The 24,368-nt window shown below is 33.5% G+C and overlaps 1 protein-coding gene across 3 annotated transcripts in view; it reads right to left on the minus strand.

Annotated features, from left to right (window-relative positions):
• LOC129231428 (NPC intracellular cholesterol transporter 1-like) overlaps positions 1–21,101 on the minus strand; it is a 117,047-nt gene extending 95,946 nt beyond the window's left edge. For 2 of the 3 annotated variants that reach the window (XM_054865742.1, XM_054865741.1), the window contains exon 1: positions 20,711–21,083. In XM_054865742.1, coding sequence (XP_054721717.1) covers positions 20,711–20,767 — 57 coding nt within the window. In that variant the 5' untranslated portion in view covers positions 20,768–21,083. Of the gene's footprint in view, positions 1–20,710 lie in introns of all 3 variants that reach the window. The other variant, XM_054865743.1, reaches the window with a different exon arrangement.
• Positions 21,102–24,368: the final 3,267 nt, after the last annotated feature.

The raw sequence follows: 24,368 nt of genomic DNA on the forward strand, positions 1-24,368 counted from the left end.
CAACTAAAGAAAGTTGTTGTCATGAGATATCTATAGTTTCTTTTTTCTTTCAAATTTAAGATAGCTGTTTCTTGCAAAGTTAGAACAGGATGTAAAAATGCACAATCAAGTATTAAAATATCAAAAACTGTGAAGTGCAAATGAAGTGCGTTAAATAATTTTAATTGTTCTAGAGTCCTTGAAAATAATTAGATAAGTCTGAAAATCCTAAGCAAAGTAGACTCCAATTTTATTTCTTATCAAGTATATAAACTATGAATTGTTCAAATGGGCAGAATGTTATTCTTGTTATCTATTTTCTTAATCTTTACACCATTTCTCTTAAAGCATTTTTTACTATTGATCATTTTATATTTAATTCATTGTTGTATTTGTTGGTGGGTTGGGGAGGATGATTAAAAACTAATTGTACCGAAAGCCAATGTCAGCAAGTAGCAATGCAGTCTTTTCTCTTCCCGCACTCCTTCCTCTCTATCAAATGCTGTCATTGATTTGTCGAATCAAAAACAATTTTTACTGTGTATTATCTTAATTTGTGAAACATTATGTAGCTTTAGAGAACTTTTGTTTGCCTGTTTCCATCCTGATATTTTTGTAGTTCCAATTACATCTTATAAGTCTTATAAATGCAGAATTTTATATCTATTTTTCAAAATTTCCTACGGAGGAGAAACCCCCGGACCCTCTACAATTGGGGATATTCTATACTCCACCTAAAGGGGAGCCCTGAATCAGTCTTTTGATACCATTCCCCCTCTTAAGGTTAATCCAACGAGCTGATGTGTGCCTCACATGACTTCCTTTTACTCCAATTTAATGTTATTTTCCCCATTATTGGCAACTTTAATGTGATTCAATAGTTTACGCTCTAAATATTACCAACAGTGGCCAAATTTAAACCAAAAAAAAATCGCCAAATTTGTCGCCAAGTTGGCGACAAAACTTGGCGACCAAAAGAGTGGCGATATATCGCCAAGTGCCCGCCAAATTGTAACACCACTTGAGTTGAAATTAACAATCATTTCCTCCCAAAAAGGGGCAAAAGACCCCCTTAGAAACACCCGAATGCAACCAAAAGGGGAGGTGCACAACTAGACCCCACTAGGAGTCTACGTACCAAATTTCAACTTTTTACAACATACATACGCACATACGTACGTACATATAGTCTGTATTACAGACGTTACGAGAAAACTCGTTGTAACTAACTCGGGAATCGTCAAAATGGATATTTCGCGAGTCTATACGTTCTTAGGCACTTTTCCACGTGTGGTCGAGTCGAAAACAAAACTCAACATTCATTCGGGGGTGAGCAAAATGGAAATTAAGATCGATTTTTGAGTAAAAAATTTTTTCGCGAATACAATACTTCCTTTTATGTAAAAGGAAGTAAAAAGGATAGCATGGAAAAAACATTTAAAAAAAACGATCAGAAAAGTGAAAATTGCTGTATGCATCAAAGGACTAACATAGCAAAGGGAAAATTTTTTTTAAAAAAATGCCTCTTACACCACCGAGAGCAATGTTGTTCAAACTACAAGAGCGACCCCATATCTGAAATAGCTTACGTTCCCGTTAAGTCTAAATCCGGCCCTGATCTTCAGCACATTTAAATTAAGAAAATCAGAACTCATTTATTTATTTACTTTTTATGGTTATAGGAAATTAGAGAAAAAAATTTAATGCTGTTAATCCAGAATAACAATTAACATAAATTGTAGGTTTTAACGCAAAAATAACAATTTCCGAAAATTGCGAGCGCGAAAACAAACCGCTCACAAAAAGCACGATCGCAAAAAAGAAACCGTTCCCATACATACGGGAAAATAAATTTTTTCACATTTCCAATCTTAAACAGACTCCATACATTTCATTTTCATTATGTTGTATTTAAACCAGTGGTTGGAGGTAGCGCGCTACAAGTAGCGACGCTACTGTAGTAGCTACATTTTAGAGTAGTTTGTAGTGTAGCGCACTACTTTTTTCAAAAAGTAGTGTAGTGAGTAGTTAACTACAAAAAAATAGTTTGTAGCGATTTCTGGAAACTACTTTTAAATAAACTGAAAAAAAAAAAAAAGGTTCAAACGAATTTGACTGGCGCAAATTTTACACAAGACATCAGCGGATGCAATAAGAAATAAGAATCATAAAAATACGAGCTGACCTCAGGCATTTCATTTTAACGCCATACGTTCTATCTGTTTGACGCCATTAGTTTTTTTGCCGTCGTAATTTTCATATTTCACCAATATTCATATTGCAAAAAGCACTTATTTTCGCGAAAATGAATATGTCGGTGATTTCGCGAGTTGAATATTTGGTGAATTTTATATGATCAGACCGAAGATTTAAAATCAAATATTTTAGCGAGGCTTAAATTTTCGACAGTATTCACCAAATAAAAAGAAGCTACTGAAAATTCTATAGAAAAGGATGAAATTGAACTGTTCTGGAGGACTTAACAATAAATACGAGCATTACAGTGCGTGAGAGTATGATAACGAACAGTTTTCTTAATGTCTTCTGATGAGCTAATTTATCAATCTTTTTTTGTTCAATACTCTTACGGTGTGTGTGTGTATTACGGTGTCTCCCTCCCCCCCCCCCAAAAAAAAAATCGAAAGTTGATTTTTCAAGTTGCACACTCTCTTATATTTTGTCCTTTTACGTCAAAAAAAAAAAAAAAATCATATAACTTGAAGAACGGCAGCAAATGCCGATTATGTCTGAAAGTGTGAACCAGCACTTGTGTAATGCTAGGCCAAATTAAAATAAAATGTTTTTTTTATAAACTCAAAATTAAAAACCATTTAGATATCCCACACGTGCCTAACATTTATAATTTTCTTCAAAAAATTAAGTTTTTGATACATATTTTCAGAAATGTAAGATTTTACGAAATTATCAAGCTAAAAAATATAAACAGTAAAGTAGAAAAGTAGGTAATTACAGTTAAATAGAAATTTTTGTTTTCCTGCATGTCTCTCACATAGTACTCAAAGATCTGGTTTTTTTCCAGGTTGAGTTAAATTTTTCATTTAAAATATATTATTTTTTTATTATTCGTTTGTAATTGTTGATCTGTAAATATGTTCGGCAGTAATTTTTGAACTTGATATTCAACTTAAATTTATATGCAATTTTTTAAAAAATAACTGAATAATTGGAAAAAAAATCAATTTTTTAAATAAAATTATAAATTTTAGATCAAGTGTGGCATATCTAAATGTTTTTTAATTTGAATAAATGTTCGTGTGGCACATATGGGGTGTTGGGTACAGGGGCAACGTTTTATCAACAGAAATTTCGAGGTTCTAAAAAGTTTTTTTTTTCCCCCGATGTGGCCTAGCATACAAGTACTGTTTTACACTTTCAGATGCAAGTCGGCACGGGTTGCCGTTGTGCAAATTATATGAAAATTTTTCTCACGATTGTTTTGACACAAGAAAAATACAGGAGTGTATGCGACTTGAAAGAATGACTCATTTTTTGAGGGACAACCAATTGTGTATGCTTTTTATTTACTTATTTTTTGAAAAGTAGCGCAGTAGCGACTACATTTCAAAAGTAGTTTGTAGTTGCTACATTTTGAAAAAGTAGTTGTAGTTAACTACATTTGTAACAAAGTAGTTGTAGTTCGCTACAAAAAAAAAAAATGCAGTTTTTCCAACCACTGATTTAAACCTTTTATAGTTCCCACAAAAGCCCAAATGCGTACTCAATTTTTCTCTTCGTAGGTCAGTAGGTAGATTATAACTGGGTTTCGAATATTTTCTCTGAAAAAAGTGCGGGGGGAAGGGGATCAACTTAGTGTGAATCGATACATACGAGAGTATGCTACACGACAGTCATATATGCATGCACTGATCTTTTACAAGAGGCAAAACAATAAGGGTTTACTAAATTAGGGTTATTAAATTATGAGTGTAGGGTCGTTCACAAATGATGTACCGCTTTGAGGGGGCGGGTGCCGTGAAATTGAGACAAAGGGGAGGGAGGAGGTATCAAGTGTGACATCAGATATTTTGATTGAATTTTTTTTTTAAAATTAAAACAATATGCTTGTGTAATATAGCGTGACATGAGACAAGGAGCGAGGGAGGTAAAGTGAAGTGTAACAACAAGTGGAGGGGGTGAAACATGTTGAAAAAAATTGTATCATTATGAACCCCTAACACTGTACGTTAATTTTAAGTAGTATCAAGACGGAGAAGACCCTAATTGTTTTTCTTCCTTTTAGAAACTGAAACTTTTACTAATTCGATATAGATCTTTTCTACGAATTTTTATTTAACTTTCAGGGATTTTTTACAACAGCAGTTCTATACACGTCACATGTAAGTCATTCAAAAGAGATTTTGTTAAGTAGATGCACAATTAAACATCGGTAAACTCCCGATATTTCATCAAATTTTATAAATTTCAACATTCAGATGACAGCCTATTGTTTTGATTGCGGTCTTTCAAGTTTTTTGAAAATTGCATAAAACTAAATGAACAGCGTGGCAACAAAAACAAATAAAATTCCCTGACTAAATACACCGAATTTCCCCGATTTACTTATTAATAATAACGGTTTCCTACATTTTCCCCCACTTGAAAACCATCATATGTTCAAAAAATTACAGTATCAAAAACACTGTCAGCTGTTAACTCATTTTATTCCACTGCCCTATTTCAAGAACAGCTGACCTTAACCTTAAAAAAATAGCATTCTTCTCAAATTCGAGAAAAATAAATGGGACAAAGCGGATTGAAAAAAAATAAATAAATAAATAAATAAAATAAAATAAAGGAAGAAAAGAAAAAATACTACCTTTATTTTAAAGTAATTGCAAACTCATAGAAGTGAACTCATGTTTAAAAAAAATCAATAAAAAAAGCCGTGTACTGAATTATTAGTATGGAAAAATTATAGGATATAAAAATTTTGCTAGAGAGTCAGTAACAACCTTATAGTAATTTTAGAGTTACGTTTAAGGTTATTTTTTGGATCTGCGAAATCGTTCACTTTTAATGAAGTATTTGCGGCGTTTTTAGTTGTTTTCTTGATTGTTTCAGAATTTATAATTTCATAACTTTCCTGTTTGTTTGACTCAAAAGAATGAAATTTGAAACTACTCGATTCATCTGTTCCCCCTCCTTCTCTGAGGAGTTATTGAGTGCTAACTCGATGACATTAGGCTTCGGATTAGGCAAGTAACGTGCGTCAAATCCCGTAATTAGAATGCTGTAATTGAAAAAAAGAGGAACTTAATGCAAAACAGACTAGAAATATTTAAAGGACGTGCATAAAAGCGACTAAAGACTTCAGTTTAAACTACGCTTGAAATTCTCATAAAAGATCAAATCTATATTCCTATCGTTATAAAATCGGAGAAATAACAGCTCAGTGATGGGGGGGGGGGAGCATGTGTTCTATAGTTGGTGGAAAATAAATAGTTTCCTGCAATTATCTACTTTCTCCTATTTTTCTAATTCTTCAAAAAACATTAAACTTCACATGGGATATTATACAGGGTGTTCCGTTTTAACCTGCAAAGACCTTCATTTTCGCAACCGTTAGTCCTAGATGTATACTTCCAGTTGCAAAAATGTTCAAAATCAGATGCAGTTAAGATATTGAAAGTTTGAAGCAAAAATAGAAATGGGTCAAAAAATAAGACATTTAACTTTTCATACGGGACGTAGGTCCTCTAACTAATATTAAGAGAAATAATCTCCATTGAAAACTATTACTGACGCATAAAAACTTGACATTTGTGCGACCAAAACTCAAGGAGATATTCCAGTTCAAAGTTTTAAGGGACCATACAGAAGATGAGAATGGAACTTATCGCCCTTTCGGAAGAATGACAGGTCTTCAAAGTAAGAAAAACAAGGTACCTACTATGTATATTTTTCATTGCTATTCAAAAATAAATGCAAATGTTATGCCGGGATACGCAAAAACACACAATAAGACCTCGAACAATTTGAATAACCACTCTATGCAAACATATAATTTTAAACACTTGTTAACCGTTATATGTTCCCCCAAAAGGTGTTATTGACGGCGAGTGAAATGTGGTGTAAGTCACAAAACGCTGCGTTTCGTGCTAATGTCAAATAGTCCAGTCAAATTAGGTAGAAAAAGGGCCGAACCCGGACATTCGAAAAAAAAAAAAGAATATGCACCTATACCAAGCTGTTCAGTATCATGAGGAGATAACGTACCAAAAAGTCCCAAGAGTTTGAGCGTCGGATATGGGAGTTAAGGGGGGACAAAGAAGGGGGTCGAAATGCAGATTTTTGCTTTATTTCAAATGTATCTGCAACTCTATTCCTTTTCATGAAACGGAAATTAAATAAAAGTTGAAGATGGTACATATGACTAATATTGCAAGTAATATTTTTACACAGATCCGCCAATGGGGGGGGGGAATCCCCCCTGCGGATTTTGTGTTATGCATTGTACAAATGCAAAAGTTTCATTGCAGGTATTTTCGTGTTTTTGAAATGATATTTTTGAGTACGTTCCCATTTTTTGATTTGTATATGTCTAATTTTTTTGCGGGGGGAGGGGGTGAGTTTTTCATAGTTTCTGAAAATTTCACTGTCGTCAAAAAATTTACGTGAGTCCACTATCATCCCTGGTTTCCTTTTGAAAACTCGCGACGGGAGGGGGTGTATACCGGTGTCCCGGTTGAACATTTCAGAAATCTGGCAAGCCTAACTATATGGTTTTCTTTCTGATCTATTTTAGAAACTATTATACTTGAGTCAGTACTTATAATAGCAGCTTTGTTACTAAAGGAGTAAAAAAATTTCCAATTCATAGGTTGTTCTGGTATTTGATCGTGTTTTAAATATGGTTTTTGAATGAGGGAAAACTTTGGTAGCATTTGAGTAGACAAACATTTTAAAGAACGTAAAGACTTTTTGTCTCAAAATTAAGGAATTTCTGTGAAAATTTTGCTTATAAATAAAATTGAAGAACAAAATTAAATTGTTAAAAAAGTCTCATTGAGGTACCTCCGTGGTCCTGACAAATTTTGTGCCAAATTTATGAATTTAATGATAGAAAAAGAAAAATGAGCCAAAATGGCAGAAAATACAAAAAGTGATTTAAAATCGAAAAAAAAAGCAATACATTAAATGGATTTTTGTCACAAGCATAAAATCCCCATTATTGAAATTATGAAATTCTAACTAAGAAGTTAAACGTCATTCATAAAAAATCCAGCGTCTTATGAAGATATCCAATAAATATTTAAAAGTGTGGTTTAATCATTCAATAATCAGAAAATTAAAACCTTTAATGAAATTTCAAAGACTGAATAATAAGGAAAAAAGTATTTAAGTTATCTCAAAACTAAACATTTTTGAACAAATCATTCAAATTACAATAAAACAAAACTGATAAAACTAAAAAACCACATAACAACTAAATCTGGATCATGTTTTAGAGAACTTCCCTGCATTCAATTTTATCCTATGAAATATTTGGTAAAAATAGACAGAAACCAGAAACACGACAAAAACATATGTTTTGACCCGATTAGGTACGTTATTTCATTAACTTGGGGGGGGAGGGAGAAAGGGGGGGGCAAAGGGAATGTACTCAAAAATATTATTTTAAAAACACGAAAATACCTGCAATGAAACTTTTGCATTTGTACAATGCATAACACAAAATCCGGAGGGGGGATTCCCCCCCCCCCCCCATTGGCGGATCTGTGTAAAAATATTACTTGCAATATTAGTCATATGTACCATCTTCAACTTTTATTTAATTTCCCTTTCATGAAAAGGAATAGTGTTGCAGATACATTTGAAATAAAACAATAATCAGCATTTTGACCTTCTTTATCCCCCCTTAACTCCCAAACCCGACGCTCAAACTTTTGGGACTTTTTGGTACGTAATCTCCTTATGATACTGAACAGCTTGGTATAGGTGCACATTCTTTTTTTTTTTTTTTTTAGTGTCCGGGTCATGACCTAATTTGACTGGACTAAAACTTTTGTGTTGGAATTATTTCTCAATGGAAATTATTTCCCTAAATATAAGTTAGGGACCTGGGGCCCGTATAAAAAGTTACATTTTGTATTTTTTTTTTTACTTATTTTTATTTTTACTTCAAACTTTCAATACTTTTTGCATCTGATTTTGAACATTTTTGCAATTGGAAATATACATCTAGGACTAACAGTGGTGAAAATAAAGGTCTTGCAGGTTAAAACGGAACACCCTGTATAATATAGCATGTAGATATTAAGGGAAAGATTTCATTGCTAAAAGCTTTTTTTTTTTTTTTTTTTTTTTTTTTTTTGGCGTAGTTATGGCAGAATAAGGATTTTTCATTATGGCATCAGGATGAAACAAGAATTTGAATTTGGTGCGTTATACCGTAGATTTTTTTTCTCTAAATATATATATACATTTTTTTTTTTAATCCAGAAAAACCATACTGATGTTCTAAGTTTCAATAAACATTTATAATCATTAAAAAAATCTTAAGTTTTATTGTTAATTGAGAGGCATTAAAGTTACATTGGTCAGTTGCTGTAAAAAAAAACCACACTTAGTGGGGTTTTTTTTTTTTTTTTTTTTTTTTTTTTGCATTTTGCTTCAACACACATGAAAGAATTTCAACATTTAGGTTGAAAAGAAACGAAAATTAAATAACATTCATTTATGCGTTGTAGACAATGGCTGAAAGATCTGAAGGTAAAATTTTTCTATCATGCGAAGAATGCAAAAAGTTTGCTCATTTCAACATAAAGATGCTGCAAATAGAACAGAAAGAGAGAAAAGTTCATATGATGCGAGCAAAATACGATGATTGATAAGCGATGAAGTTGAAAAAAAAAATGTGATTATAAAAGAAGTACAGAAAGATTTTTTTTTAAAAATGATTTAACTTCGGGGCAGTCACAAGAACATTCTCATTGTTATGATTTTTGTCTCAAAATTCTACGTGGTAAACGCTTTTCCAACATCTGTCTAGCTACGGGACGTAAACATTTCACACTAAAGGAAGAAAAAAAGAAACGTAGGGATAAATTAGAAAGATCGCAAAAATATGGAAAAAGCGGAAAATCGCGGACCCGCGGAAGAACCTCATGCCTGTGACAAAACTCAGAAAAATAACAAATGAAATAAACACGAATCGCGGGGAAAATTGTAAAAATAGTTCTAAAAAAGTTCTTTAATTTTTTGACTCCCCCCCCCCCTCTGTCACTTTTACGAATCCCCTTCCCCCTTATCAACCAAAACATTTCCTTCTGAGCGAAAATTACTCAAAATTTCAAAGAATTGTTTTCTCTCATTTAAGCAATTTACCCTAAATGTTAACAAAATTCCCTGACATATGCTTTTTTTTTCGATCGATAAGACTCGTTGCTCTACCCCGATCTCCCGGTTCTGTGGAAATGAAAAACCCTGAAAGTTATGATTATGAACAAGAAAAAAAAATCTTAAAATTAATATTTATCTCCATGAATATGCATTTGCCTTTTCGTATGGAAATGATTATTTAACTCATACAATTAAGCTAGCATCATGTGCTTCAAGTTAAAACGCATTTCAAGTTTTTTTTTTTGTTTTCACAGCCTGATCTCTTTCTTTTTACTTTTCTATTTTCTAGGTGGTTCCACACTTTCATTCGGGGTTAGTTGAAATATAAATGAGGTTTCTCAATAGGCCTGAAAATATCCATTCACTAAATGGCGAGCACACAAAAACAAAAAAGAAGTGCCCTGATGTGAAAAAATATATCGGGAACTTTTTCTTTTCGAACTTCTTTTCGCGCTACAAATTTTCCTTCTACTAGTATTTTTCGTTCTATAATTCACATCACAATTATTTACCCTAAACGATGCTATTCACCATATAATCCATGGATTGAATAGCAAAAACATATTCAAAAAAAATTTCATGAACGTCAATTCTGAAACCATTTTTTTTCTAAAATTAAATTTTGTCTAATATGCTTTGCATTGAGTAATATTTATGAGATATTAAGAAATATCTTACACCGAAAGTATGAATGAAAAATTGGGAAAGGAAATGGATAGAAGATAATTTTATAATAGTTTCCTATTTTTCACAATCAAACCTATTCATATAATGATTTAATCACGATGTGTTTGTATCAATTTAGATACTGAGCTGAACAATAAATGCAGAAAAATATACATTTTATTTAAGTTTTTTGAGAATGGATTTAAAAAAAAAAAAAAAAAAATCATGTGCCATGTAAGTAATAATTTCATTATTATGACCATTACTGCACTGTCTAGTTTTAAACATGAAGTTCATCAAGAACAGAACGAGCCAACCGTCACATATGTCAATCATTATGTCAACATCAATTTCTTAACATCAGCAGTCTCTCTCTCAAATGTTTTAAGCGTTGAATTAATTCAAATAAACTTTTTTTAAGTTAAAATAAAAACCAATATCGATTCATTCTCGTAGTTTATTAAGCAATATGTTTCAAACATTCCAAATATTAATGTTTAAAAAAAACATTTTTAATTCAAGCACGTAGTTCTCTCAATGCGTAAACATGCATAAGTAGGAGAAACAAATTGTATGAATAGACAAAAATACAAAATCCCCCAATATAAATTTCGAATCTAATCAAGTAATTAAGTCAGAATGACTTTTATTTGTTATTTCCAAAGGCAATTACTTTTACCTAGGGATATAAGATCCCTATACTTATTTATTTCAATTCTGATATTGTTCTCATAAAAAGGGATATTTTAATTGCTGTTTTATTTTTTTAGTGAAATTTGTATGCATAGATGGTACATCTAGGGTCTACTGGGAGGGGGGGATATAATCCGCCAACTAAATTGAGCAAATCCTTAACCAGCGCAAAAACTTTCATTAATACGTCTTTTTTCACAATTTCAAACAATCGCCAATATTTAAGACTTACTTTGGAAAGCATTCACATGAAGATTATTTAGCATCATTTTATGGTCACCAAAAAATCCCAGCACTTGGCAACAATATCTCTGGATGAAAATCAGTGACAGATCTTTTCTCAAAGCAGGGAGGAGGAGCATTATCCAAGGTATCCCAACACAATAGCCAAAAACTTGGAATAACATTGTTAAATCACACTAAGAAGCCACAATAATTAAAGTTTTTAAGATAATTAATGCAAGTATAGGGGGATTATATACATGCGGCTATATTTTAAGTTCGCAGAACTTCAATAGGAGACGTTACTTTAGTTTCAGACGCTACATAAAAAAAAAGCTTAATTGCCTATTTTGGAAAATTTTCAAATTTGTATATGCTTAAGAGAGTGTCATGCTTTTTCATTTCTAAATTGAATACTATTAATTATACTTTTTGTAATTTTTAGTTTCATGGTTAAGGGTGGAGCTCAATTTTTAATCACATTAAAGCGGTGTGTTTTGAGATCTTTCAGCTAAAAAAGAAAACAAATGAAAGTAGCTATTGTTTCTCATAGTTATTACTGAACCAGGCAGTGCCGGATTTTTTTCTTCATTTTTCTGTGCTATTTAAGTTCTTTTGAGGGCTTGTACACCTTAGAGAGCAGGGTGAATACAATTTTTTACGGCCATGTATATAGAATTCATACATTTAATTATCAAAAAGATATGCTGCATTAATAAGCACCCAAGCAACACCGGGTACTAAGCTGGTATCATCTATAATTTTGACATTTATAGCAACAGGCAAAGTTTGACGACATTTTATATCATAATGTTTAATTATCGTTACTATATCACTTCTACTAGTTATACAGTGATACAGAGTACTGCCAAATTTAGAATGGCTTTAAAATGCACAAGTATAAAACAGAATTCATCTATTTAATTATCAAAAATATATGCTGCAAGCACCCAAGCAAGGCGGGATAATAAGCTAGTATCATATATGGGTCATTCTTCAAAAAGTGTCACTTTTCTGTCACACGCCTTTTACAGTAAAAACTTTAAGGAACAATTTATTTAACAATGATTTTTGATTTCATCAAAAATATATCTATTTAAACCTGCTAACAATTTTTGAATAATAATTTTTATTCTAGTATATTTTTGATTCACAACATGTGAATTCTCACCTCCATTGCATGTCACACACATTGTGCGACTGTTTATGTTGCTTAATAACTTGATTAATTAAAAGTATATACTTATTTATTGATTATTGCTTTACCAAGTGTCTCAAATACTAATTGTTTAAGCATATTTAATTTTTTAATATTGTGTTTTAGTTCGTGTTAGTAGGACAAGAAGTCATGTCACACAATAAATTCTCACCTCCATTACCTAAACACAAAATGCCATTCCTCGTTAACTTAGTGGCAGTAATGACATCAAATTTTATTTTCCATGATGCAAGGTAGCTCTCTTATTTATTTTCAGTTAAAGTTGAAGTTGTGAGATTTTTGTCGAAAAACAAAAAGATAGATTTTGCTTCAAAAACTTAGTATGGTTATCCTGACTTCTCATCTCTGTGAACTTGAATTTCAGAAGTGTAAATTAATGTAAAAAAAAAAAAGAACATGTTTTCATATGCTTAACTCGTGCAGATTGTAGGTAACCAAGGAAAAAAAAAATTTCCTGAAAAATGTATCTATTAGGCCTATATTAATGGAAAATTCCTCACCTTCGTGACCGACCTTATCAATGTCATTCAGGGCTCGAAAATTATTCTGCCCAACATGCCCGAGGCATGTAAAAATTTCTATAGGGCATGAATCTTTTACCTTGACATGCCCGGCCGGGCATGTAATTTTTTAATCAAATATTTTTTCTCAAAATATAATTATTTTGTATTTTATCAAAAACTTGCTGTATCCTTACTTGGAGCTCAAAATTTATTTCAAGCCCTACTGCTAAGATGGTTTGCTGTTTCCGGTTTGCGTGGAAGCCATCCTTCCCGTTATATAATTTAATTTTTTTTTAATTCAATGACGGCTTATTATGTACTATTTCTTCAAACTATTTTTTTTAAATGATTGATATAAAAATAATTCATTTGATCAATGCTGTACGACAAATTCAAATGCTTTTATTGATATACAATAAGGAAAACTGGGCATGTAACTTTTAGACAAACATGCCCGGAAGGGCATGTAAAATTTGAAAGATTTTTCTAGCCCTGATGTCATTATTTCTGAGGTGAAAATAAATGATGGAGGAGAAATACATCAATAATAGGCATTTTACCAAAATTATAATTTGCCAGTATATCCTCAAATTTACTAAATACTATTTTTAAACATATGTTTGAAACTACTAATTAAGCTGTACTTTAATTAAGAGAGCTTAATATTATATTCCCACTAATCATTAAAATAGCTGATTGTTTGTACAATTAACAGAATTACTACTTTGATATTAAATTGGCCTCGATTTTTAAATATTAAAAGTTTTCTTTTTTTTATTTCTATGAACAAGAGGTATTTTTTATTATTATTTATGAGTTAAGTAATTGGAACTTAGCTGGGCCGTTGTTTATGGATGCTTCTAGTAGGTAACACTCTCATGTAAGAACAAAAAAAAAAAGGTTTCAAATTTGAAAAATAATTGCCTTCAAAAGCTATGTTTTCTGCAGAATGACCCATATAATTTTGACATTTACTGCAGCAGGTTAAGTTTGACAATATTTTATATTATAATGTTTAATTATCGTATACTATGTATCACTTCTACTAGTTACAAAGTATATATATATAGTATTACATACAAGGTACTGCCAACTTTAGAATGGTATTGTTAATACGCAAGTATTTGGGGGCACGGCAGTGCCCCCGCCAAGTCGAGCGCGAAGCAAACACTACCGTACCATCCTTTACTGGAACCATTTCGCCGCATTTTCAGGCCCCTATTTGAGAACCTTCTGATGAGACTAGAACGCAGAAATTTTCGTCATCCAGTAAACTATAATCACATACTTAAAATCCGAAATTTCAAGTCTGTAGGTCATTTAGTTCCGAAGTTAAGCGAAAGCAAAGTTTCGCATTTATGACACTCACTCACGATCATCAATATAGAACTAGTACTTCCCATAAACTCAGAGAAGTGAAATTTGGTACAGAGTTAGGGTTTGATGGTCACATAAAGGGAAAACTATAAAAACTAGGCTAATTAAAGATCTGGAGTGACCCTGATTAGAAAACACAAGAGCCCAACCAAACTATTAGAGATCGATATACCGCCTTTACAAAAAATATTCAACTTGGCGGGCCGCTTCATTTGATGTCAAAAATCGAAAGCTGAAGTATCTAATGAAGAACCCTCAGGTGTATTAGAGATATGGTAATGCCCCCTTCTACTATTACATAAAAAAATCAACTGTCATTGCGAAAGTCCAGCGTAGTGGGACACATCTTCTAATTTAATCTAGCCTAACTTTAGTCTACTCGAACATTACACAAATTAAATGTTCCCACCAAAAACATTCTGTAAAAAACTAGCCAAGTCTCGATGGAACTGCTTGTTTATCTCTAAAAAGTAGTGAAATCTAGACAAAGTCATGACAAGTCTAAGGTTCCTTACTGCGATTTCTTTATTATTATAGTTAATGTTGTGTGACTTGGCCGTTAAAGGGTACACAAGGGTACAAAACCAGGTGCTCCATGACACCATTGCACCAATCTTTCCCCAGAACCGCTACCCATTCATGATGGAAAATTGTCACTTGGAAAACGTGTAAACAAAATTGACCTGTACCCACTAAGGTATAAAGAATGTCTAACGGCCAAGTCACACAACATTAACTATAATAATAAAGAAATCGCAGTAAGGAACCTTCGACTTGTCATGACTGTCTAGATTTCACTACTTTTTAGAGATAAACAAGCAGTTCCATCGAGACTTGGCTAGTTTTTTTACAGAATGTTTTTGGTGGGATCAAATTATTTTATTGCTTTGCTATATAGAATAAGCAGGGGGGCACTAAATATATTTAGTGCACAATGTCTTCAAAAACCATAGTCTGGCTTCTTTAGCATACTTATAGACAGTTCTATACCTCTGAGCCAAACTAACATTCACATAATCACTACTTTACAGGAGAGAAGAAAAATGGTCATTTGGTGCATACAAAGGATTGAACTCACGCTCTTTTAACCTGGTAATGTTATTAAAAAAGATGTTTTTTTAGAATTATGTTCATTTGGTTTGATACGGAATAGAATTCTGTACAATGCACTAATGATAGGGAAATCGCAATTTTTGGACTTATGTTAGTCTGGCTATGAGGTTCAGAATTTAAGATGCTTTTGGACAGTAAAAACCAATTGTCCTGTCCAAAACCAGTTTTGGACATCCAAAATCAAAACCCTGGTAAAAACTAAAGTTTCTGCATCCAAAATTATGTGTTATGTTTTTTAAAAATTTTAACTAAATTAAAGAAACACTTTATTCTCAATTAAAAAAAAAGGTCTAAGAACCTCTGAACTGTTTTTACCTCTTGCTTTTCATGAGTGCAAAGATTTCATTTGCACCTCCTCGTACTTTCAATGCCCCCCCCCCCCTGCAACCCCTTATTGGCTATAATTTTAGTCACATTGACATTCTAATTTATTATGGTGCATTCATGGAGAAGCAAGAGCAGAAGCAAACAATGTGGATTCCTGTTTGGTGTGAACATTTGTCACCTTCACAAATTGCTAGTTGGATCGGTGATTCTGTCAATTAACATTTCGCTTCACCTGATTGACATTATTTTCAATCATTCCAGCGCCAAGCGGACAACAACATCTCCAGGTGTTACATTGTTTTGTTTACTTCCCCTATCGCTTCTCGCTGAATGTATTATAGAGTATGTCATGAGTAATCCTCCGTATCAGATCTAAGGGGTTCGGGGGGAGGGCAAGAATAAGCTCTTATCCTGGGCAGAAACGTCTGGGGATGGGCAGTACACTAACCCTTTTCCAGCACTTTCCCTAATATTTCATTACTTTTTTTTTCAGTTTTCTTTGGGAGATCATGTGCTCAAAAGAGCTGCTACTCATCTCTATGAGTTGAAGGTGTCACTCCAAATTTATTGACGGGTGGTGGTGGGTTATAATTGGTTTAAGTCAGGATTCCGATTTAGGATGCAAAGGCACAATCATTAGCACTTCGCTATTTTGTTTTATTACCAAAGTGTTCAAATTCAAACCACTTAAAAACAAAGCTTTGAATTTTCCATTGAGACCATAATTACATGTTATTAATTTAAGTTTCTTTCAAATAAAGAAAACAAATTATCTTCATAAGTAATCACAAACTAGTATCCAAGCCTTATTGTCAAAATTACTGAAAATCACTTTAGCAATTATACTAAGTGAATGCATCACAAATATTAAATATTCAATTTCATTAATATTAATAACAATAGATATTTCATGAGGTGTCCATCAGCAATTAGAGATTGCTTCCAATTAAAAGTCATATTATTAAAACGCAGGGCTGGCTCTAGTAGTTCTGCAGCCCTAGGAGATATTGACAAGCACCGCCCCCTCCCGTTGAATAATAATAATAGTAATAAAAATAATAACATATTAATAAAACAAAAATAATTTAAGTGAGTTTCGAGTTAAATTCCAAACTGGGTTTTGCATATCCAAGCACTGGTACACACATTTAAATTATCATTTTAACATTAAAGTAGTGAATCTTTTTGCGCTGAAACAAATATGGATATTTTCAAAAGACTTAAATCATGCAATTTGCCGCCTCTAAAATCAAGTTGAACTTCTAGTTAAATTCCGAACTATGTTTAACATATCCATTCAAGCACTAGTAGACATTCTTTTTTCTTTTAATCAGCATTGAAGCAGTGAATCTTATGGCGCTGAAACAAATATTCATACTTTTTTTAAAAAATTTCAATTTCGAAATCTACCGCCTACCCCCTGAAAATACGTCCATTTGGGAGAAACTAGGGATGATGAAGTAGTTGACCATCTGGGACCATGAAAAGCAGAAAAGCAGCCGTCGTTAAACAGAGAAAGTCATTAAATAGAGCGCCGTTAAACAGAGAGCCAACTGCATTACATACAGCCCCAAATTTTGAACCCTGGTTTAAGTATATAGTGCACAATCATTTCGTGAGCTTAAGAAAATTAACACTCCAAGTGAAAATTCTTTGTTAGGGATGATCTCAAATCTAAAACAATTAATGGAATCTGTACAAAACTACAGGCCCGTCATTAAAAGGTGTCAGGTAGGTCAATACCCCACCCCCTCAGGGAAATGAATGCATTTACATGTAACTGTGAGCCTGACCAGCAGAATTTCCTTCAGCAGTGTACGACACAGATTAAAAATCCTAAAAAAGTCTGTGGAATAATGCAACATTAAATTAATTGTAAAATTTAAATTGTCTATAAAAAATACCTATTTAAACATAAGCTATGCTAAAAAACTACAAGTTCATGCTACCTGTGGATTATATCTCAGAAAGTATGGTATAAATTAATCTTAGTTCTCTCAAATTAAAAAATTGTTCTCAGTAAAACTTTTAGCATTTTTTTTTCCTAACTAAAATATTGTCTGCAGACTTTAAGAATCTGCAAAATACGTTGCAGCTTCATGCTGTTCTGCTACCAGAAGTTTGAGTGGTTTTTGCTGTTTTTTGATTAAATTTTAGTACTTCCCCAAGGCATTTCTCAAAGTGCCCTCCTTCAGTGGCGTAGCGAGAAATTTTTCATGGGGGGGGGGGGGCATATGAAATTTTTCAACAATTAAAGACCTAAAAGTGCAATTTTAGGACTGTGCATGTGTGATCATTATAATTTTGTTGCTTCATGGGGAGTTATAACCAGGACTCTAGAGCGAGTCTGAGGAAAATGAAACTCCAAAGGAACTATAGAGCTTTTGACTATGACTCAGCAAGCAATGGCAGAGTTACGAACTTTGGGGGAAAATTACAGACCCCTTTAACCCAAAATTAGTCAGACTACAACTCCTGGACTCATGACTCCACAGCCCTGGTTATAACCCCCCTAACATTGGGAGCTAACATATTAACAAATTTTGTTTATAAGGATAGAAAAAAACTCTCAACATTTTAGTAATTAACAAAATGCTTATCCAATGCCCAATTTTGTAAAATATATTGTACTAACTGCAAAATGCATTACTTTGAGGCTGTATCTTCAATATTAATTTTAAAAAATCCCTAGCTATTCCAATATCATGGAAACACACACACCCATAACAAGAAAAAAAGTTTGAATTTTGAGATCTTGAATTCAAATTATGCTTTTCCCCAATTGTGAATTGGGATAGGACCCTACTCGTTTGGTTTCTTGTTTCTACTAATGGCTTTTATCGCAACCATAATTTGAATTCAAGATTTCAAAACTCAAATGATTATCAGGGGCTGGATGTTATGTACAGGATACTGTTTTCATGTAAAAAGGATTGTGTGAAGTCGAGAAATGGTCATTTATAAATAATTCCATTCTGAAGCACAGATGTCATTCAACGGTCGAGTGAAAATAATAAGCAATTCGCGATTGCTCAAAAAGAAGTTAATCTAGAAAACGCACACCTAGCGTGAGTGACATAAAGTCAGTAATCTTTTTTAATAATTAAGCTAGAGCATTGAAACTCCCATAAATTTTGAAATAATCTGAAGTTTTAAAATAAAAATCAAAAGTTTGGTCATTTTTGAAGTAATGAAGCCGCTATGCTTTTAAGGACTTAAAGCAATGTATAGGGTCAAACTGAAATAATTCAAGTTCGTTCCATGATAGAATACTTTAACATAGAAAAGAAATAACTTTTAATAGAAAATATTTTAGAAAAACTTTTATTTTATTAGCAATATGCTAGAGATTGAAAATATGTTTCATGCCCCCAATTCTTTATTTTTTATATTTTTTATTTAAATACAAAACGTTATTTTTGAATAATTTATTAAATTGTGCAATTTTTCTGGGGAGAAGGCAAGCCTATCCAGCCCATAGTTACAAGCCGCCCCTGGTCTTAATAACTTAAAAGTTTGCAAAAGATGCGGGAAAGGCTTTTAAACCTCACCTCCTCTTACCATCACTCTAAAATTACCTTTTTGAAACTTAATTTCGAAAAGCTTCCGGGAGGAGTTTCAAACTTCCTATTTCTTCTTCGAAAGTCATCAAAAAAGGCCTAGACTTACTTTTTTAGGACTATAAATTCCAAAAAATTGCCACTGGGGGTTCCTCAAGGGAGGAGGTGATCGCCTCTCGGTATCCGTGCTTGTTGGCACAAGCCTTTAAAAAATACATTCACTAAGTTCCAAATTTTTGGCACTTGAAAACTGAATGACATGTATTAAACTAACCAGCACCTATCCTTTAGAGATCAGGTATGCAGAGCAGTTATTTAGGGGCTCAAGAGGAACAATTGCCTGGCTTTGAGAAATCAATGTATTTCTTCGTGGGCGTGGTTTTTGCTATTTTCGATATAGTATGCATTAAGTATCCTTTATAGCAAGTGTACCATTTGTTTTTCCTTGTAAAAATGTGAAATGACGGGCTTACTGGTACATGAATAGTTCTTGAATATTTTACACTTATTATTAAGGCATTTTTGATGATTTTTTTTTTTTTGATGATGTCAAAGTTATGGGGAGTGTAGAAAATGAAGAACAAGCAAATCAACTGCAAGAGGATCTAGATCATATTACGGAGAGGGCTGATAAATGGGGTATGGCTGTTAATGTTCGGAAATGTCAAGTGTTACATTTAGGGCATGGAAATAAGTGTACAAGTTATTATTTGCAAGGTTCAGTCATTAGTCAGGCAGAAAAAGTTACTGATCTGGGCGTCTTAATAAGTTGGGATTTCAAGTTAAGTCAACAGTGCGGCATAGCTAGTGACAAAGCCAATAAGATGCTTTGGTTTATCAATAGATCTATTTCAAACAAATCTAAAGAAGTTCTTCTGCCCTTATAAAGAAATTTGATAAGACCTCATTTAGAGTATGCTGTTCAGTTTTGGTCTCCTTATCTTAAAAAAGATATTAATGTATTGGAAAGGGTTCAAAGGCAGGCTACAAGGCTAATAAATGGACTTTCTCATTTAGACTATGATTCCAGGCTTAGAAGGCTTAAAACGTACAGTCTTGAGCAAAGAAGAGACCGAGGGGACATGATTTAGTTGTTTAAATTTATTAAAATGAAAGATGTTACAGGGCTGAAGTTTAGCACTGAAAACAGGACAAGGGGTCATTGTTTTAAGCTATTTAAATCTCAGGCTAACATGGATATTAGGAAAAATTATTTTAGCAGGGTAGTGGAATCTTGGAACAGCTTACCGGAAGAGGTGGTAATGAGCAAGGGAGTAGATAGTTTTAAGAGGGCTATTGATCTTCACTGGGGATTGTAAATTGACTAGGACCAGTCTAGCTGGGCCCAGAGCCTGTTGCTGGTCGTCACTTTTGTATTTGACACCTTAACATATTTTTTGCCATGAAATACAATGTATTTCCTTTTTCACATTGGCATGAAATTTTAGAAAGAATGCTAAATGTATTCCTGTTGAAAACAAGATTCACACAGCTCCCTTTTATTCGGCATATATTACATAATAAACAAACACTTTACCAAATAGCAAAATGAAAATATTCATTGCGAACGCAAAGTTTTGATTGCAAAAGTCTAATATTTTCAGGAAAACGACGAATACTTGGAAGAAAAATTCATATTTTTAATCTGAGAGAAGAGGAAATTCAAAAGTAATAAAAATCACACCTACCTGGTGGGGTCCAACAACCGTCAACACAAGTAAAAATAATCCTATTAGATTGGCCATTGCTGTTTGAAATTTGCAGCACAGATCACAGAAATATAGAACTGACAATTTTGATATCTTGTTGATCAATACGTCTTAACGATGAGTAACATTAAATGGAATCACGAATGACGTCAGCTACAGATGACGGATCAACTGCATAGCACTATTCCAAATGAAAAGGAGGTTTAGAGGAAGAAACGTGCTCCAGATTGAAAAATTCGGCAGACTTGTGAGTTTTTGGGTATCATATCAGTGAATTAAGAGGATAACTGAGCAAATAAACAGATACTGAGATTCAAAACACATTAAAGGCCTTTTCAACTGTACGACGCCATTGCCATCCACGATCTGCGCGAAATTAGCAGACATTCTACTAGAAATCGCAACGCATGACAGTATAAGGTCAGATGACGTCAAAGAGCCGTTTTCTTGCGATTGGCTGAAAAATTGTATGCCAATATTCGTGTTTAGAGACCTTGAAGAAGCCGGTCTAATAAAATAATCAAAATTACGAAATAACTCGAATTCTCTCACTTTTCATCCGAAGGCATCACTTTCAAATGAATACTTATTTTATATCATTTGCTTCTCTTATTTGAGCTTAAGAAAATTGTTGGAAATTCCAAAATCAATAGGAGGAACTCTAGCAAGGCTTTCATCGATTTGTAATTCGTAACAGTAATCATTAATTTTATTTCATTTTATTTTATTTTATTTTGAGTGAGAGGGATTTGATGAAGTCCTTTCAAATTTCCAGGAAAGGGAAGATTATGACGTTTTGAAAAAATCAAATGGGGAGAGCTTCATCCGAGGTCATTAGGATGGTCACATAGTATCTGGAGGGGAAAAAAATCATCTCTTCAATGGGGCACCCCCTATGCCAATAGGCCAGAAAATGTAATTTTCAAATTTTCAGCTAATGGGCTTGCATATTTATCTTCGCCTCAATCACTCAATGAGTGAATGGATCGGGATGAATAGCACATTTTTGCAAACAAAATTAGTTTTTCTTCTTTGAAACCGAAACTACACATCCTAGAAACTTCGATAGGATCAGTGGCGTAGCGTAGAGGGGCAAAGGGGGCACTCGCCCCTGGCGGCACTTTGCTAGGGGCGGCAAATTCTGTAGTACTATATTAACATCGAAAAGGCTTTTTTTTTTTAATTAAGACGGCGTTTCGCTAGGGATGTATCACTAAATCAACATCACAAAATGTTTTTTTTTTTACTCTTCAGTTCTAACTTGTCTCAGGAAATTTTTCTCGTTGAAGCACGAGCACGATACTGACATGCATGCGGACCATTATCACTGGTGCTGACAGAGAAAGGCGAGAAGAGAGAAGACAATCTCGTTGGAGAGGATTATAAATCACAAAGATCGACAGGCAGGCAGGGGCGGACTGGGTCCCCCAAGAGAGCGCCACGAAAGAACTGAGGTTCAAGGGCGCAAAGGTTTCAAAGGGGCAATAATAAACGAAGTCGCACAGGTTTGAGGGCGTGAAAAAACAAAGGGGCACAAGTTCAAGGGTGCCAAAAATAAATAAATGAAGTAAACAAAGTTGCACAGGTTTGAGGGACACCCCCCCCCCCCCAAAAAAAAAAAAAAACGAAGGCACACAGAGGATGTTCGAGGGCGCATCGGCCCGCAGGCTAGTCCGCCCCTGCAAGCAGTCACTGCCTTAACTAACGTGATTGCGCCTCCACTTGTTTCCCTTAACGGGACTAAAAAACCTTATGCTCGTTTTTTTTTTTTTTTTTTTTTTTTTTTGCGCTCTTAAACCTGAGCACTTCCGTTTTTCTTTTTGCGCCCTCCCCTCGAAACGAGAAAAGAGACAGGACGCCTGTTTCTTTTTGCGCCCTCAAACCTTTACGCCTTCGGAGTTTTTTTCTCTTTTTTTTGCTCCCTCAAACTTGAGCGCCTTTTCTCTCTCTCTCTCTCTTTTTTTTTTTTTTTTTTTTTTTTTTTGCGTCCTTAAACATGTGCTCCTTCGGTATTTATTCTTATTTTATATTATTTTATTTTATTTGCGTTCTCAAACCTATGCGTCCTTTTTTTTTTTTGCTTCTGATTTGATTTTTGATTCTGAGCGCCTCCGTTTATTTTTTTTTTTTCACTCCTAACCCTGAACGCCTTTGGTTTCCCCTCCCCCCTCCCCGCCCTGGAACCTTTTTTTTTTTTCATTTTATTTCATTTGTGTCCTCGAATGTGTGCGCCTTCGCTTTCTTTTCTTTGTGCCCTTCCCTCGAACCTGTGTGCATGTTTCTTTTTGCTTTCTCAAACCAGTGAGACTTTTTTTTATTATTATTATTTAGTTTTGGCCCTTTGAACTTGTGCGCCTTTGTGTCTTTCTTTTCTTTTTTTTTTTTTTTTTTTTTTTTTTTTTTTTTTTTTTTTTTTTTTTTGCGCCCTTTGAGAGTCAAGGTTGACGCCCTTTTAGGGGACCTAGTCCGGCCCAGGTAGAAAGGTCCATTTTTGGGTCCAAAACGTGAATTTCGAATAAAAAAAAGAACTATTCACCGAATTTTTTTCTGAAATGTCTACAAAATTTCCTAGTCTAGATAACTGAAAATTTTAACGAAATCGATCCGGTAGTTTTTGAATTTACCCCGTACATATACATTTGGATTTTGTGTTTTTAATAAGATGCTTGGATTTATTAATAGATCTATTTATCTATCTCAAACAAATCTAAAGAAGATCTTCTGCCCTTATAAAGAAGTTTGGTAAGACCTCATTCGGAGTATGCTGTTCAGTTTTGGTCTCCTTATGTTAAGAAAGATATTAATGTATTGGAAAGGGTTCAAAGGCGGGCTACAAGGCTAATAAATGGACTTTCTCATTTAGACTACGATTCCAGGCTTAGAGTGCTAAAGATGTACAGTCTTGAGCAAAGAAGAGACCGAGGGGACATGATTTAGTTGTTTAAATTTATTAAAATGAAAGATGTTACGGGGCTAAAGTTTAGCACTGAAAACAGGACAAGGGGTCATTGTTTTAAGCTATTTAAATCTCAGGCTAACATGGATATTAGGAAAAATTATTATTTTAGCAGGGTAGTGGAACCTTGGAACAGCTTACCGGAAGAGGTGGTAATGAGCAAGGGAGTGATAGTTTTAAGAGGGTCATTGAGCTTCACTGGGGATTGTAAATTGACTAGGACCAGCCTAACTGGGCCCAGAGTCTATTGCTAATCGTCACTTTTGTCTTTGTATTTGTATTTATTTATATAAAGAAGATATTAATGCTAAATTATAGGCACACTTAATTTCATTCGTAATCTTCAGTGTGATCTTAAATTCAATAAATATACATAATCCGGGAAGGTTCGTGACTGAAGATCTGTGATGCGACTTATATGCAACATAAGATGCTTCAAGATTCATTATTTTTTTTAATTTATATTTATTTCATTTTAGTTATTTATTTGTTTATATTTATTTTTAGTTTTTTTTTTTTTTTTTTTTGTTTTTTTTCAATCTGAACTTTTTTGGACATGGGGCTCATAGAAGTGAAGCCAATACTTGGACTTTACATCGAAAAGTAAATGATTGTACATCAAAACGTACAATCGAAAACAAACTGGAAAAAAAGAAAAAAAAACTGCTCGTTTTGATGATT

This window comes from Uloborus diversus, chromosome 10 (assembly GCF_026930045.1).
Source record: "Uloborus diversus isolate 005 chromosome 10, Udiv.v.3.1, whole genome shotgun sequence".
NCBI classification, from domain to species: Eukaryota; Metazoa; Arthropoda; class Arachnida; order Araneae; family Uloboridae; genus Uloborus; species Uloborus diversus.